The following is an 18,063-nucleotide window of genomic DNA, read 5'->3' as shown; positions in this document are numbered from 1 at the left end:
GCTTGGAAAAGAGACAGCTAAGGGAAAATATGATAGAGATCTATAAAATCATTAATGGTAGAAAGTAAATAAGGAATTGTCATTTACCCCTTCATGTAACACAAGAACTAGGGGTCAGCTGATTAAATTAATGTGCTGCAAGTTTAAAACAAACATGAGGAAGTACTTCTTCACACAACACACACTCAACCTGTGGAATTCATTGCTATGGGATATTGTGAAGGCCAAAAGTATAACTGGGTTCAAAAAAGAATTAGATTTGTCATGGAAGATAGATCTATGGATATTAGCCAAAAAGGTTCAGGAACGTAACCCCATGCTCCTGGAGGGCCCAAAACCTCCAGCTGCCAGAAACTGGGATGGGATGTTAGCGGATGGATCATTAGAAATTACCAAGTTCTGTTCATTCCCTCTGAAGCATCTAGCATTGGCCACTGTCAGAAGACAGGATACTGGGCTAGATTGACTTCACTCTCTGCACTTAGGACTACACATGAAAAGACCTGGGATCAGTGACTGTGGTGAATGCAGTAAATCCAACATCCTTACTATATTTTATATGGGATGAAACAGGGTTTGACCCATCAAGGGCACAAGTTTTCCGAAACCCCATCACAGGCAACTAAACAAGGCAGACTAGGATCCAACCATGGTCTTTAGTATATGCACACAACTCTTCTGTGACCAGAGAAAAATAAATTAAACTCTGCACTCAACCAATAAATCTCATAGTGGACTATTTCTTTCCCTAGGAAAGCTGCCTCGAGTATGTCCTACATTGCCCTTAGAGAAAATGATTTAATATTTTTCTAAAAAATCCCTACTCCAGTATATCTGCCACCTCACCTTTCACTGAAAGTCCCAGACCCCTTGGGACTTCTTCCAACTTTCCCTATGATGAGGGGTCATGCTCATCTAGTCAGGGGACAAATATACCACCATGTCACAACAAACAAACCTTGAATTCCAAAACTGAATATTAAATGCTGCCTGTAAACTCAATCCACAGAGAAGAGAAAACAGTGGTAGTAGCAACAACAACCCACTACTCCTTTTGGAATCCTCCAGCCTGTCATCTACCTTTCTATCCAGGTACTGACTTGGCCCCCATCAGTAAAATACTCGAGCAGCTCCCAATAATTTAAAAATAGAAATAACAATTTACATCTGTTTACGTGAGTGCACCTGTGTGTTAGTGCTGATGAAAAACTACTTTGGAGAAATGGGTTTTGCATTTAGCTCTGAATACGGAAAGATCAGTTGTCACTGTTGCTTGCAGGAGTGAGTTCCATGGTCTTGTGAAAGTTCTGCTTTCTGAACACGTTGTAGAGTAGTTAGATTCCCCTCACCAAAGGAAGTATGGACAATCTCAGCTAGCAGGTAGTGCAGGGGTTTTCTTCTCTCATTTACCATTTAGGAAGGGTTGGGGTAAGAGACTCAATTGGTGGCTCTCACTGTTTTCACCACCTGTATTTTTTCTAGGTGTATGAATGGGCCATTTTCTTGGAAAAAAAGCATTATGTTTCTGATCCTTCTCTTGGCTTGTTATTTTCATAGCCTATGTGCAATACATTGACAATTCCTTACCACGGGTGGTGCTGTGTCCTAGGGTGGAATGGAGAGAAGTCACTCTTCCACAAAACAATTTTGGGCCAGAGAGGTTCTATGAGGCATGACTTCGCTCTACAGCAGCGGAAAAGTAGGGTCTCCCCCCCCCCCATCCCACCTCTTTTACAACGGTGATATAGATTTGTAAAAATGCTCAGCTTCTGAGTCTGCCTGTATCAGGCAGCATTTTCTACCACTGTTACTCAAATTTGCTCTTTTATTGCTTTTTCTATCACAGGACATCTGTGAATCAGGGGTATTGGTGTGAGCATGGACAGCTGCGGTGGTGCTAACAGCAGTCAGCAAGTAGCTGAGGCACAGGGGTGGCCAACCTGTGGCTCTGGAGCTGCATGTGGTTCTTCAGAGGTTAATATGCGGCTCCTTACCTAGGCATGGATTCCGGGGCTGGAGCTATAGATGCTAACTTTCCACTGTGCCGGGGGGTGCTCACTGCTCAACCCGCTGCTCTGCCCCAAGCCCTGCCCCCCACTCCACCCCTTCTCCAAAGGCCCCTGCCTCTTCCCCTGAGCCTGCCATGCCTTCGCTCCTCCCCCCCCCCCATAGCTCCTGCACATGTGAAACAGCTGATTGCGGGAGGATGCGGGAGTAGGTGCTGATTGGCGGGGCCTGCCAGTAGGCAGGAGGTGCTGCGGGCTGGGGAGCGGATGAGGGGCTGGTGACGTATTACTTTGGCTCTTTGGCAATATACATTGGTAAATTCTGGCTCCTTCTCAGGCTCAGGTGGGCCGCCCCTGCTGTAGCACTTCACTAATTCTCCTCTGAGAATTGGTTGGGAAAAGTATGTTATATATAATTTTAAAATGTGATGATCCTCTCTGCTGAGTCACACTCTGCTGTAGGGGTTCTTAGAACCAGCTGCTTAAAGGGCATAGGATATCTATAGGTGGATGTAGGTATAATTACTGGTTTAGGGGATGAACCCACTGCCAATAGATCAGTGAGAGGGAAACTTGCCCTTTGAAAAATCAATAACCCCAGAATTTGAAACTCCTATTCAGTTCTGCGGTGCTTACATAATAAATAACGTAGATGTAAACATAATCTTATTCACAGCAAGGTAAAGCTACTGTAGCCAGTCATGTGGTATATCCCTTTTGTGCTACTCTTGACTTAACACTCCTTAGCAACCGCCCACTGTGCTGAAAGAAAAATTATAGGCAGAAAGCAATAAAATAAATAATAATTTTAAGAGCAGTTGCCACGCTATTACTGTGGTGCTATATAATTAAGGATTTTGAGTGGGTCTAAGCACATTTTAAATCTTTGAAACTTTTCTATAGATGTTTAATGGTCTACTGTATACACATTTTTACATTAATGAGGCTATTCTGATAAAATCTATGAAATCACAATCCTTTTAATCCGTCCTCTTTTTTAATCTAAAATATTTAACTTATTATTTGTTTTCATCATTTGTGGGTTTTAAAGAATGTTTATTTTTTTCTTTATTAAAAGACAATGTTCTCATTAAAAATAGCCCATTCTTTTCTTGAAGGAGCACCAGTTCTACGTTGAAGGTCCTTAATTGAAATTCTCAATAGATTTTTAGCAAAGATGGCAAAAACCTTTTTCCTTGAACCTTTTTTTTTAAACGTGGCTTCTCTTAGACCAAATACAAGTGTCAGCTCATTAAATTCCATGATGATCTCTGAAAGACATGGTCTTGAAGCTGACTAAAATTAAAAGCTTCAGTGCCTGACCATGCAGACCACTGACAGCTAGCTGAAAACAAGAGTTCTGCAAAGACTAACCAATAGAACAACGATGGAGGACACGTGATGTGCCATAATTTTATACTGCTATTGCCATCAAAACTAGTCTTCATTTGCATCATCAATTTTAGGGGCTTTCAATTATTTTTTGGTAAATTGTCCCATTGTTTAATATTTGTCATTTTAAAAATGGTTTAAAATTTACTTTCTTTTTAAGTGAAAGCTGAGATTCTCCTTTATATTTCTGTGTGCCCCGAATTACGGGAAGTCTGCAGTCACAGGCTGCATGAGCTACAGACGCTAGTTCTCTCGCTCATACAGTGATACATGCAGCAACAAATGTTTGACTCTGACAGACATCCCCAAAGGTATAGTCGCTATAGCAACTGCCATATCAAGCATTCCTCAGTGAGAAATATAAGCTTGTTCAACCTGGTTAATCAATATTTATATTGCAAAGAACTAGAGAGTATCTCTCTTTTACCAACTGTACAATATATAAAGTGTCACTGCCATGTAATGTGGCATTGTTTAATCTGAATAAGAATCCAGTTGGTGTGTGCCTGTGAATTATTGTATTTATGTTACATTTTATACAATAAGTACAAATGTGTGCTGCCAAATGTAACGGGCATCCTGATTATTCTATCGATTTGAATGGAATAGCCATCCTCAAAAATGTCAGCAGAGGAGTAAGCAGGAGGGTTCCACAATAAATGGGATTAAGGGTTTCACATTTCACACTGGTGGTCATACAAAGAAATGGAAAGGAAAAAGTGACAGAGATTTATGTAATTTGGACACCAAAACAAATTCTTGGCTATGGACAAAGAATACAAGCTGCTGATTGTCCCTGCCCATCTGAATTCATGGCTAAACTGTACCCAAAGAAAAGGATCATATTGGGAGCGAAACCATCATTACTCATTTAGAGTAATAGTTACAACCTTCTTATTCTACAAACATCTCCACAGTAGCTTAAAAACATCCCATAAGGATAACAGAGCTAAGTGCACTGAGACAATTTTGTATCAGTTTTGAGGAAGTGATGAAACAGAGTAACTACCAGTCAGCACAGCAGGGGTTAAAGACAGCCCCTGGGTCCAGCTAGCTCCACCCTGTTATACCTGCAGCCAACGCCAGGCCTGGAGGGAGGAGAAAAGGAGAGATGGTGGGTCTCAGTCTCACCAACTGATGGCTGCCTTCCTGATGGAACTTGGGACCATGACCAGGCCCATCTCAAGACCCACAAGGGGACCCTACAGGAAGCAGGCCACCCAACTAAGTGGACTAGAGGGCCATGCCCCAAACTGAACAGACACTGGTAGGAAGTAGCCCTTTAGACTCCCTGCTGGGAGGGCTGCCCCTGTTCAGGGGTTGACAAACACCAAGCCATGTGCTGGGATCTGGTGGAGAGGGTGGACTTGGGTCCCCCTACCTTCCAGACTGAGGCCGGCAACCAAGCCGGGGGCTGGAGGCCATGCCCTCTAACCACTAGGCAGTCTAGCCATCCAGAATGACCGATCACAGGATGACTTCGATATTAGCAATTACTAAAAATAAAGAGTAATCACAGACATCTGGTGATAACATTCTCAATACAACATATCTAAACAGAATGACGACAGATCCCTATGTAGTACTTCAGTCACCTGATTTGAGGAAATAAGATCTTAGGGGCATATTCTACATCAGTGGTGGACAGCCTGGAGGCCGTGGGACACATGTGGTAATCCGCTGGTGGGCCACGAGACAGTTTGTTTACACTGACCATCCACAGGCACATCCACCTGTAGCTCCCAGTGGCCACGGTTCACTGTTGCTGGCCAATGGGGGCTGCAGGAAGTGGCGCAGGCTGGCTGCTACTTCCTGCAGCTCCCATTGGCTGGGGACAGGGATTACGCGGAGGGGCCGCAGGTTGCCCACCTCTGTTCTACATACACAATTCCATTTGGCAATATAGTTCCAGGCTATAATATGACCTTTAAACTTGGGGAAACCAGAATTTCTTGTACCATAACATTTATAGATAAGGCTTGTTTCCAAATTGCATTTCTTCTTAGAAATGTTAAGAGGGTGGTCACAGGAAGACATATTTCTGTACATATGAAGAAGTTGTGCAATTCTTCTGAAGTCTATGCAAGCATTCTGAACAAAATGCTGAATGTTCTGGTGTAATAATGCAAAGGAGCATTATATTTCTGACAAACCAAGCAGATCCTGGTTTGCCTGCTACAGAACATAGATTGATATTCAGGATTGCCATTAAGCAATCTAATTTTTCATGATTACATTCTAGATATTCAGGGAATTTAATTTAAGTAACAGAAAGTAGATGACAGTTTCTTCCTCTACAGTTATCCAATATTAATTTGTGATTTCACAATGCCTTCATTACGTACGCTTAACATTCGCAGCGGAAGGGAAAAAAGGGCTGGTGCTAGGCAGAGCCGCATGCAATTTTTAAAGAAATTCTGCCCGAGTGATCTACTTTTATGCCCAACGTGATGCAGAAATGTGACTCAAGTCAGCAATACTATTCTACCATCGTTCTCTGAGTTCAAAACAACATAGGTCTGGGACATTTTCCAGAAACTTAAATTACATATGGGGTATACTGACCCTTTAAGGTTATAGAGGAAAGTCTACAAGGCGTTTGGTACTGCGATCAAGGGGTTTTGCCACAAACAAAGGCCCACTGAACAAAGGAGGTAGCTGCTGGGAAAGAGAACCTAGTCCTGAGGTAGGAGGTTTTAATTGTTTGTTTTAACTTTGCTACCAGATCTCAGACTCAGGAAGGCCTGGGTTCTCTGGAGGAAGAAACACACACACAGAGGTGCCATATTGTTTGTTTAAAATAAATCTGGTTTCATCTGGTTTGCCATAATTGCCAATAATTGGGCAGTCTGACACTCCTAGTTCTATAGTCTTACTTGATAGAAAGCCTACTAAAGTCCATGCATGTCTTTCCAATAACTTGCATGAGCTTTGGATGAGGCCTAATTTTCCCCCAACCATTCATCACCAATATCTTGTTGGGACTAAGCCTTTGCTGTCTCTGCCAGCTCCTGGGAAGACATCATCTCATCTGGGTTTCCAGATCAAAGAACATACTGGTTGTGTTTTTGTGTTTAATTTACTGTCTAGGATTTGTGCTGGGTTAGTCTGGGAGTCAATGCAGGAGAATCATTTCTGTAAATATTATTATATCTCTATGTGAACTGAAGGTGTATTTAAACTAAATATTCTATCTGGATTTGATATGTACATTTTTTATCTGTCTGCTTTGTCCTTTATATTACCAAAATTGAAAAACAAATAAGATTAAGTGGAAAAACAGAAATGTAGATAAATAAATGTTTCTAAGATGAAGAATTTTGGAAGTTTCTCCTTCCTATGCAAACTGTCTCCAAGAGCTATCAACTCTGATACAGACAAAGTATTCAATTAAGCAACTTTAACAAATACAAAAGTGAAAAAAAAAAATCTGAAAGACCGACATACCACAATTAGTTAATTATACACTAATTTTTCAGGCCAGATACTATCTTTGTTTTATTTTTCTTCACCTTTACCATAAATGCATTGCCTCTGAGAAACTTTTCAGTTGTAAGTCTAAAGTAAAATTTATATTAGGGTACATTAATAATAAAGATAGTAACATACTATTATAGAATCATATAATATACATTTCCAAACTATGTTTGAATAATTGCATCATATGACATGATGTCTCTCTGTATGATTATATCTGTGAATAGAAAACAATCAAAAGAAAGCGGACAATGAATAAGTGTAACAAGGTCTCTCAAATTCAATCTGGACTATATCTTTTAAGATTTTGTTTAAACATCAGTGCACTGCTACATGTACATGATCTTCTATCTAAAATGATAAGTAAATCTATTCCAATAATGTTAAAGGATTGCAATCTCTGATATTTATAACTAGTGACACAAATTTGGGGTAATAAAAGGCTCCATTGATACTAACTGAGGATCTGGCCCAATAATTCCTATACTAGATCACACCAGTGGTCATCTAATTCAGTGTCCTGTCTCAAGTAGCACTGGATAATTTAAAGAAAAGCATAAAATCTTCACCTGAAAATATCATACAATTTGAGGTGCTGGGAATTTCTGACTCCAAACAATATGTTTACATCCAAGAATATGAGGATACTTACATCTTATACTGTACCATTTATCTTATGCATATGAAATCTTAATTAAGTCATCCTGAATTTAAAATTGCTTTCTCCACTACCTGACACACAAATGTAGACTTTCCAGTCACATTATAAGAGAGAAAATATCATTCAAAGTTAAAATTGATTAGTAAATAAAGAGCAGAGTGTCAGGGAATAATTGCATTTGATGTTCTGTACAGCAGTCACCTACAAATCAAGTTTTTCAGAGGAATACATTGTTATAGAAACAACTTGTATTACTTCTCTCCTTATCTTTTTACTTTTGTAGTTTAAAGTTTTGGCTCAATTTGGCTTATTGATTTAGTTGTACTTTACTTGACCTTACAGATCAGTCTGTGTTCTTTTCAAGTGCCATTTGTACTGACTCTAACATAAACCTATAACTTCTATAATTAGCTTAGAACTGATAAGTCCCACACATTCACTGAGAATTTAAAATAGTTTTGTTGTCAAAACCAATTATACCAGGAGAGTTAAAACTAATGTTTCTTTTGTACAGCCACTCTCCAAAGGTACATGTTAACAAGCTGTGCTACACCATCATGCTTAGTTGGGCAGCAGATGATGTATGAACATTGTCAACTATCTTGAACCCTAAAAACCCACAAGCACTTCAGTTAAGGACAGCTGTGATTGTTAGAAGCTGCTTAAAGTTCAACAACAAGTGACACATTATTCTCAGAAGGAACTAGCCAGTGCCACGTTCAGGGACATTGTACGAAATATATCTTCAAAAAAGGATGTTTTTTCTACTAAGATGATGTATGAATGGATACTAGTTTCATTGAGAGAGTTACTCTAATTCCACCCAAATCAACAAGAGATTAGCATATACTGTAATAGATAAACTATAATATAAATCAATTATGTTTATAAATTATATGTAAAGAAGTCAATATGTGGATACCTCAGTCAAGAACTAAACAGCCTCAAAAACCTGTTAAGCCTATTAAATATAAGCATATACCAGTTTCACCAAAAACATAACAAGCCCCATAACAAATCAAACTATAATAATTCACGAAACACATGTAGCAGATCAGATATTAAATAGCAAGCAAAAAAAATGGTCAACTGTGTAAATGGCAGTCTGAACGACATGTAAATTAACCAAGTTAATGTAATAGCTCACGCACGAGAGATGGTCTCCAGATAGGTTTTTAAATAAAATTTTCAGTACAGCCTCCTCCCTCTCTGGCCTTCCTTAAACCCCACACTTCCCCCTTCCAGTCTGTTAAAACACAGCTGTTGAGATCATCCTTCTCAGTCATTGTTTTACTACAGCATTACTTATGATATAATTTTTCTCTGCTTTAGTGGCATATCTTTGTCAGAAAGAGAGCAGATCACACACGCCCAATTGATGATATGTTTGTGCTTGTTAGTAAAAGAATAAGCCCACACAATGAAAGTCACAACTCTACACAGAACATCACTTCCTGGTAAGGATAAAATGTTGAGGGACTTTTGTCCTGACCCAACTCCTTTTATTAAAGTTAAGAGAACTGCATGGCTGATCTTCCACACAGTATGTTCAAGAGGAAATTACTGACAGGAAATCATTAGTGTTCATATGAAGACCTGTTTCAGACAAATAGCTACCAGACTGATTTCTGCACAGATCGCAGATTTTGTACGTAAAGAAAAAAGTTTGGTGGCAAGTCTCGTTACTGTGCCTCTAACAGCCCAGTATTCATGAATATCTGTGGAAGCTGGGCAGAACAAGAACAAAGAGCCATTGGATACAATCTGTTGAGATAACAGGCAAACTGTAATATTCTGGTTTTGTGATCATATTGCTCTCTAGGCTCAGATAGAGGATAAGGGGCCAACTACTGGATAGCTAGGAAGATCTCCTTTAGCTCAAGAGGTAGAGGCCTATTGTTTTACGAGCACCATCTTCTCTGTTAGAAGTAAGATTAAGCTAATAAATGTCTGTTGTCTGCAGTGTATGGATTCAAAGAATGACGTGTTTTTAGCTTTGCAGTTCTCATTAACTTTAAACCCCATGACTTCAAACTTTTGACAATACTATTTGAGATCAGCTAGTTTTTATATCAGTTTGCTTAAGTCTTTTCAAAGAACAGTTTAAACAACACATTTAGCCATCCCTTCACATGTCAACTATAGACTCCGTTCATCACAGCTCAGACAATATTTGAGCATTGCTATTCTGAACATTGCAATTGCTAATTAAGAACACAGTTATGAACAATAAAGAAATGGACCCAATATTGTTTAAAGTTGCTTGTAGTACTTACTTCTTGTTTCTCCTACAAATGCCTCACTGGTGGAAACTGTACCAGGGATACACTCACAATGTGCATCCCCTTCCTGCTGAGATAACATCCCCTTTCTCAGCTAGCACTACACCCCTTTGTGGCTGTGACGGCTGTCATGGAGTCCATTGCAGAGAGGAGACAGTGGTCAAGCTGAGCTGTTGCAATCTTCCCACTGAAGACTTTTGCTGCTGGGGACTCTGCATCCTACTAGTGTAACCCAACTCTGAGACTAGTCTTAAATTGCAAATCTTAGTAAGACAAAAAACTTCTGAATTCTAAAGAACCATTTTTTGTTACCTTGACAGTGAAAACTTCAAGTAACTGAAGTATCAGCCTGCCGAACTTAATGTCCATACTGATGCCCACACAAAAATGTGTTGTGTTATTGATATTTTTAGACATACTTTAACAGATCATGTGACTTTCTGTATCAGATTTTAGTGATGCAATTTTTTTGTTGTAGCACGTTTACTGCAGGTGTAAAATAAATCATTTGAATGGGGACCTGAACTACCCACTTGCCCACTCACCTAAGCGGAGAAGACATTTTGCCTGTATGAGTAGGCTGAGCTGGGTCAGAGTCTGTGATTCTGGGGTCTATGGGGAGGAAAGGAGCAGAATGGATAAAGTCCCACTTCTCCTTTAATGGAAGGGGAAGTTGGGAGTAGAGCAGCCTAGACACTGTTAGCTCTTTATGAGGCAAGGAGAAAAGTGGTTGTATCTGCTACTTTTTTTAAAGAAGATGGGACAGAGAAGACAGAGCAAAGCAGTCCTTGAGCCACTTTTCACCAGATATTGAGAGGCAGTGAGGATAAAACTGGCCTCTGTGCTGCTGCTCCTTTAAGAGGATGGAGGGGGAGTGCAAAGCAGAGGACTCAGGAGGACAAGAGGAAGTGGGAGGCTGGGATTCTACAAATGCAATAGGAAGGCATCCAGCAGGAGAAATTTTGCAAAGCTCACACTATAGAACCCCCTTTTCACACTCACAAATGGATGCAGTTATGCAATACATCTCCAAAGCTGCAATCACATTCCTAAGCACAATTAAAGTAATCTAAAACTCAAAACTTCACTTAGTCTTGCTCATTGTAGTGGTGAACAAAAGTTTTCTGTTTTTTTCACAGTGCTCATGGATGAGGAAAACACAGTTTAAGGAATTTAATAAGGGGAAATAGGTAACCTGAAGACACAGCTAATGACTGAATTTGAACGGACTCCCTGTACACACATAATTTTGGAAAATATATCATTTTTGGACATGCTGTCTCTGTATCGATTAATGCCTCACTTCTTACTGTGCATTGCTCCACTGTGTAAATAAAATGGGAAGAGAAGAATTCATTTTTGTTTGTTGGTTTGATTAGGGAAAAAGAAAGCACCTACGCCTAGATTCTCAAAGATGTTTAGGTGCCTAACTCCCGTTGATTTCAATAAGAGTTAGGTGCCTAAATACCTTTGCAGATCTGGGCTTTCATGTTTGGGTTGAAGAGTTACAGCAACAACTGCAAACACTAGGCCAAACTCTCAGGTGGAGCAAATTAGTGTAGGCCCACTGATTTCAACAGAGCTATGCCAGTCTGTTTAATTCATAAATTGCACCTTAGAATTGCATCATAAATTGCACCTTAGAATTGATTACTGAGAGTAGCATAGTTCGAGGTTGTCCAACTTGCTCTTGTTTGCATAAGCATCTTTATTTTTAATGTAATGGTACCTTTTCCTCAGCTGACTTGTTTCCTATCTTTGTGTGGGAGAAAACATGTCAAGTCAATTGCTTGTAGGTTTTAGAACAACAACAAAAGGAGGTTGGGTTTTATCTAAAGCCTAGTGAAGTCAACAGGAGTCTTTTAATTCAGTTTAATGGGCTTTGGATCAAGCACATGGATTAGATCCCAGGTTTTGATGCCTATTCTGCAGAACTTAAATGCGTCAGATTCAGTCCTGGGTATTAGCAGAATGTGCTCCACTAATTTTAATGGAATTGGCTTATGCCAGGACTGTATGTTGCTCTGGATGATTTAGAATTGTATTCTTTGTGAAGCAGAAGACTCAGCAGGACAACTGTTCACTCTCCTTAGTGCTGAACTCCAGAAGTGCAAACATGTACAATAATTGCCATGTTTATTTTTTGTTCACAGATGCTAAGTTTCTCTCTCATACTCAAAATAACTTACTTAAGAGCCATCATTTCAGGTAGCATGACAGCTACCCCATTCACCATACTGGAAAGGTACAACTGAAACAGACACAACAATGAAATTAATAGTTCAACTGATTCCTGTTGCTCATCTGCCAATTTATCAAATGAATGGCCCACCAAGTAATTGGAAGAAAAGTAAGGTTATATTCTGCTACACGTAACAGTAATATATTTTATATAGCTAGCTCTTTTTTGGTCTATTCGGACTGTAATTTATAGCTGCAGTGACTCCTGATATATCAGTCTAACAGTTCATTTTCACCTACCTTTTCAGCTGACTGTGCAGTACCAAAAAATATTGGAATGAAGGCAAGCCATACTATACAGGTAGTATACATAGTGAATCCAATGGGTTTAGCTTCATTAAAATTCTCTGGGACACCCCGAGTCTTGATGGCATACACAGTACATGTAACCATTAGGAGAATGCTATACCCCAAGGAGCAAATGATTTGTAGATCCGTAATGTCACATTTGAGAACTCCTCTGGCTTGGTCAGGGTCCATAGTCTTCTGCTCATCATAATCTATGATGATGTTGGGTGGGTCAACTGCAAACCAAATGAAAACCCCTAGAAGCTGAATTGATATTAAACTTGAAGTAATCGCCAGCTGTGATGTTGGGCTTATAAGCCGAGGTGCTGTCACTGACTTTTTGCCCTGTTCAAATATGCGGTAGATGCGGTTTGTTTTAGTTAAAAGGGCTGCATAACTGATGCACATCCCCAAGCCCAAGAAGATACGTCGGAAGGAGCACACTGCAACATCTGGTTTGGCAATCATCAGGAAAGTAATTATATAACAAAGAAATATTCCAGTCAACAGGACATAGCTGAGTTCCCTTCCAGAAGCCCGGACGATGGGAGTGTCATTATATCTAATGAAGGTCGCCATTACAAAAATGGTGGCAATAATTCCAAGCATAGCCAAGAAGACTGGTATGACGGCCCATGGAGAGTGCCATTCCAATTTCACAATGGGTATAGGGCGGCATCCAGTGCGGTTCTCATTAGGTCGCTCATTATATGAGCAGAGCAAACATGTCACCTCATCAGCTTGGTACTGGTACCCATCACAGAGCTCACAGTGCCAACAGCATGGCATCCCTTTAACCATCTTCTTCCTTTCACCTGGTTTACAAGGCAGACTGCAGACAGATGATGGGATCTCACGTATTCCTTTACCCCATTGCATGTCTTCAATCTGTGAAATGAGAAATGTGAAATACAAAGAGGGGGGTTATTTGTATGTTAGTGTCAGGTATTGCTAGGGAATTGAACTGAGTTGTTACTTAGCCAAAAAAATCAAGCAAGCAATAAAAACACAGATGGCTTCATGTGTTTTAGCGGGAATTGAATACGTAAAAGAATAAATGGACACAAATCAGATGTCAAGAATTATAACATTCATAAACCAGTCAGAGAACACTTCAATCTTTCTGGTCACGCGATTACAGACATGAAAGTTGTGATATTACAACAAAAAAACTTCAAATCCAGACTCCAGCGAGAAACTGTTGAATTGGAATTCATTTGCAAATTGGATACAATTAACTTAGGCTTGAATAGAGACTGGGAGTGGCTAAGTCATTATGCAAGGTAACCTATTTCCCCTTGTTTTTTCCTACACCCCCCCTCAGATGTTCTTGTTAAACCCTGGATTTATGCTGGAAATGGCCCACCTTGATTATCATACACATTGTAAGGAGAGTGGTCACTTTAGATAAGCTATTACCAGCAGGAGAGTGGGTTTGTGGGGGGGGGGGGGTGAGAAAACCTGGATTTGTGCTGGAAATGGCCCAACTTGATTATCATACACATTGTAAGGAGAGTGATCACTTTAGATAAGCTATTAGCAGCAGGAGAGTGGGGTGGGAGGAGGTGTTTTTTCATGCTTTGTGTGTATATAAAAAGATCTTCTACACTTTCCACAGTATGCATCTGATGAAGTGAGCTGTAGCTCACGAAAGCTTATGCTCAAATAAATTGGTTAGTCTCTAAGGTGCCACAAGTACTCCTTTTCTTTTTGCAAATACAGACTAACACGGCTGCTACTCTGAAACCTGTCTCTAGCCTTGCACTCTTCCATATCTCTGGGCTGGTGAACAAAGGTTTCAAGTACTAGACAAGATACAAACTGTAAACATCTTCAAAATATGCCAAAGCAGAACCAGAAATGACCACTTTATAGGTCCTAACAGACCTAATGTGAATTTATCAGACCACATTCTGATCTTAGTGCCACAAAGGACCACGAGTTCTACCACAGATGCAACCACGAGATGGGAGAGGGCTCTGAGTTACTAAAGAGAATTCTTTCCAAAGTGTCTGGCTGAGGGATCTTGCCTACATGCACAGGATCTAACTGATCACCATATTTGGGGTCAAAAAGGAATTTCCCCCTGGGTTAGATTTGCGGAGACCCTGGGTTGCTGTTTTATTTTTTTGTTTGTTTTTTTTGCCTTCCTCTGCAGCATGAGGGAGGGTCACTTGCAGGTTTAAACTAGTGTAAATTGTCAATTATCTATAACTTTAAGTCTTTAAATCATGACTTAAGGACTTCAATAACTCAGCCAGACACCAGGTTAGGGGTCTATTACAGGAATGGGTAAGTGAGGTTCTGTGGCCTGCAATGTACAGGAGGTCAGACTAGATGATCATGATGGTCCCTTCTGACCTTAAAGACAATGAGTTAGCTTTTTGTGACTATTAATATATATAGGAAAGCTACGGTTTGGAAGTCTTACATGAAGGGTTAGGTCATACTTTCCTGATTTAATTCAAAATTGGTCCTGGCTCAACTTCATTTAATATATTTAAAAAAATTTAAAAAATCACATGCCGCTCCAAATGTTTAATCTTCTTGCTATGCTACCAAGGGACACTGCTGAGAATGTTAGAAAAATAATCCCACAATAATAGATATTCCAAAGGTCTGGCACTGTATTAGAAACTTCATTAACCTTCAATATACACAATTTATACACAACTCTGCTGAGTTAAAGGTGCATAATTTATAGAAGCCAAAAGAATATTGACTCCAGTAGTTTAAATGAATAAATATAATTATTTAATTATAATAATAAAGACAAAGTGGTCTCACTGAAAAGCTGGGCACCAGGTGCCAGGAACTACAGAGTTCTAATCCCAATTCTGCTACCGATTCGTCAGATCAACCAAGGCAAGTCACTTACACTCCTTGGGCCAAATAGCCAGGTGATGTAAGTGGTGGTGTAAATTACATAAATTGTAGTAAAGTGGTGAGTGTCTAAGTTACACGCTGAGAAGTCAGAATGAATTGTTGCAGAAGGAAAAGGAAGCAAGAGGGAAATATAAGTGCTGGAACAATTTGTATTGTGGGGGTGCTGAGAGCCATTCAACCAAACTGTAAACCCTGTATATGACAGAAACCGCTTCAAGCCAGGAGGTTTGGTAGCAGCCCCAGCATCCCTAGTTCCAGCACCTATGATAAGAAGTTGAAATGGGATAGGATTTTTAACTCTACAAATCACATAAAAGACAAGACCCCTTAAAAAAAAGACCCTAAAAGAGCAATGAAAAACATAGAATCATAGAATCTTAGGGTTGGAAGAGACCTCAGGAGGTCATCTAGTCCAAACCCCTGCTTTAAGCAGGACCAACTCTAACTAAATCACCCAGCCAAGGCTTTGTCAAGCTGGGCCTTAAAAACCTCCAAGGATGGAGATTCTATCACCTCCCTAGGTAACCCATTCCAGTGCTTCACCGCCCTCCTAGTGAAATAGTGTTTCCTAATATCCAACCTAGGCCTCCCTCACTGCAACTTGAGACCATTACTCCTTGTTCTGTCATCTGGTACCACTGAGAACAGCTGAGATCCATCCTCTTTGGAATCCTGCTGCAGGTAGTTGAAGGATGCTATCAAATCCCCCCTCATTCTTCTCTTCTGCAGACTAAATAACCCCAGTTCCCTCAGCCTCTCCTTGTAAGTCATGTGCCCGAATCCCCTAATCATTTACGTTGCCCTCTGCTGGATGTTCTCCAATTTGTCCACATCCCTTCTGTAGTGGGGGGGACAAAAACTGGACTCAACACTCCATGTGTGGCCTCAACAGTGCCTAATAGAGGGGAATAATCACTTCCCTCGATCTGCTGGCAATGCTCCTACTAATAAAGCCCAATATGCCGTTGGCCTTCTTGGCAATGAGGCCACACTGCTGACTCATTTCCAGCTTATCATCCACTGTAATCCCCAGGTCCTTTTCTGCAGAACTACCGCTCAGCCAGTCAGTCCCCAGTCTGTAGCGGTGCATGGGATTCTTCCTTCCTAAATGCAGGACTCTGCACTTGTCCTTGCTGAACCTCATCAGATTTCTTTTGGTCCAGTCGTCCAACATGATGAAAAATAGAGGAGATGTTGTCTGTCTTAAGCTTCACATAGTTATACACCCATTTGGTTGTATTATAACCATTTCATAGGTAGGCAGACTGAGAAGGAGAGATCTTAAACTAACTTATTTAAGGTTGCACCACAAGAAAGTTGTGAGACCGAATTTACGCATTCTGATTCCCATCTTCCCCATTCTAACTACCATACAGAGTTTCATAGATCTCATATTTCTATTCTAACCTAATCTGCAGTAGTTGAGGGATTTGTACTAATTTTCTGTGTGCTAAAATATCAAGGAACCATACAACTGAATCCTTAATACATTATCATACTTTTCTTCTATTATAAGCTTATAATGGGTGAATTTCCATATTCTCAAAAGTATTCTATAGCATGGCCTGATATTTGGGACAGCCTAAAGGTATCTCATTTTGTGCATATACTATGTGCAAAGAGAGATAAACAGATGATCAGGCAAAACTATGGAAAGTCCTTTATTTGTTGACTGGGTATACACCATGATAGCTCAATATCATTGGCCTCAAAGATTTGTTAGTGTTCTTTTGCTTCTGGCTAAAAAATTAAGAATGAAAATCTGCCTCTCAAATATGCCACCTGACATAGAAGGCTGTCATAGTGAGATTACAGATCTGATTGTAGCTACAGACACTTTCCCCACAAAGAAAAGACCATATCTGAGATATGTTTGTCTTTAAAGTAACTTATTGGTTTATAACTTCTTAAAGAAACCCAAACAACAACAAAATGTTTGTTTATATATTACATATTGTCTATACTTTAGGTCTTAGGTATTTCTAAGGTTATCAGCTTGTTTTCCAAGAGATGGTAAATTATGAGGAGGTTTATTATTATTATTATTATTATTATTATTTATTCTCTCAACTGCCTTGAATCTAATTTTGGTTTTGAAATCCTGCATCTGAAAGAGAATTCTGCTACCACAGTAATTTCCATTTGTCAAATCATATTTGATTACTGCTTGCACTTGCATTATTTACAAAACTGGTAGCTCTTTTTATGCCACACTTCGAATATTTTTTATTAATTGCAGATAGGATCATACCCAGGTAAGATGCAGTATTTTCAAAATAGTTCACCTGAAAACATGTGCTTCTGAGGCTTCTTTTAAAGAGGTGAACTGAAATGCTATTTAAATAATCAAATTGGTTGAGAACCTAAACAGTACTCAAGGACCCTTATAATTTACAAATGGACAGTCTTTTTTAAAAAAAAAACAAAATATTTTTTAAATCTGTTCTTCCTTCACATAGCTGACATAACCAAAACTCAAGGTTTTGCTTCTCTTCTTTCAGTTAACGACACTGCTAAAGTCAAAAGCAGCTTAAGCAATGCAAGGTGGTTAGATGTTAGAGAGAGCTTCTCAGCTGTTACTGAAGAAATACAAAAACTGTGTCTTGGCCAGAGAAAAAGCTTTTCATTTCACTGTTACAAAGAAATGTCATTATTTCTTTTATTTGCCTGTCCCTTGGGGCTCCTCATTCAGGCCAAACACCCATCAAAGTCAAGGGGAGTTTTGCTTGTGTAAGGCCTGCAGGGCTAGATTCTTTCTTTTCATGTTTCGAAGGGGTGGAAGCTTCCACTGCATTTTTAACAGTTGAGTATTATTTCTTTCAGGCCCCAC

General features: G+C 39.7%; 1 protein-coding gene across 12 annotated transcripts in view; it reads right to left on the bottom strand.

The window, feature by feature from the left end:
* The window catches only part of GRM7 (glutamate metabotropic receptor 7), a 538,586-nt gene that overhangs the window by 113,791 nt on the left and 406,732 nt on the right, over window positions 1-18,063 (bottom strand). For all 12 annotated transcript variants that reach the window (XM_073351193.1, XM_073351189.1, XM_073351192.1 and 9 more), the window contains one exon: window positions 12,300-13,235. In XM_073351193.1, the coding sequence (XP_073207294.1) occupies window positions 12,300-13,235 (936 nt within the window). The remainder of the gene's footprint in view (window positions 1-12,299; window positions 13,236-18,063) is intronic.

This window comes from Lepidochelys kempii, chromosome 7 (genome assembly GCF_965140265.1).
Source record: "Lepidochelys kempii isolate rLepKem1 chromosome 7, rLepKem1.hap2, whole genome shotgun sequence".
NCBI lineage: Eukaryota > Metazoa > Chordata > Testudines > Cheloniidae > Lepidochelys > Lepidochelys kempii.
This window is presented reverse-complemented; position numbering and strand designations above follow the sequence as displayed.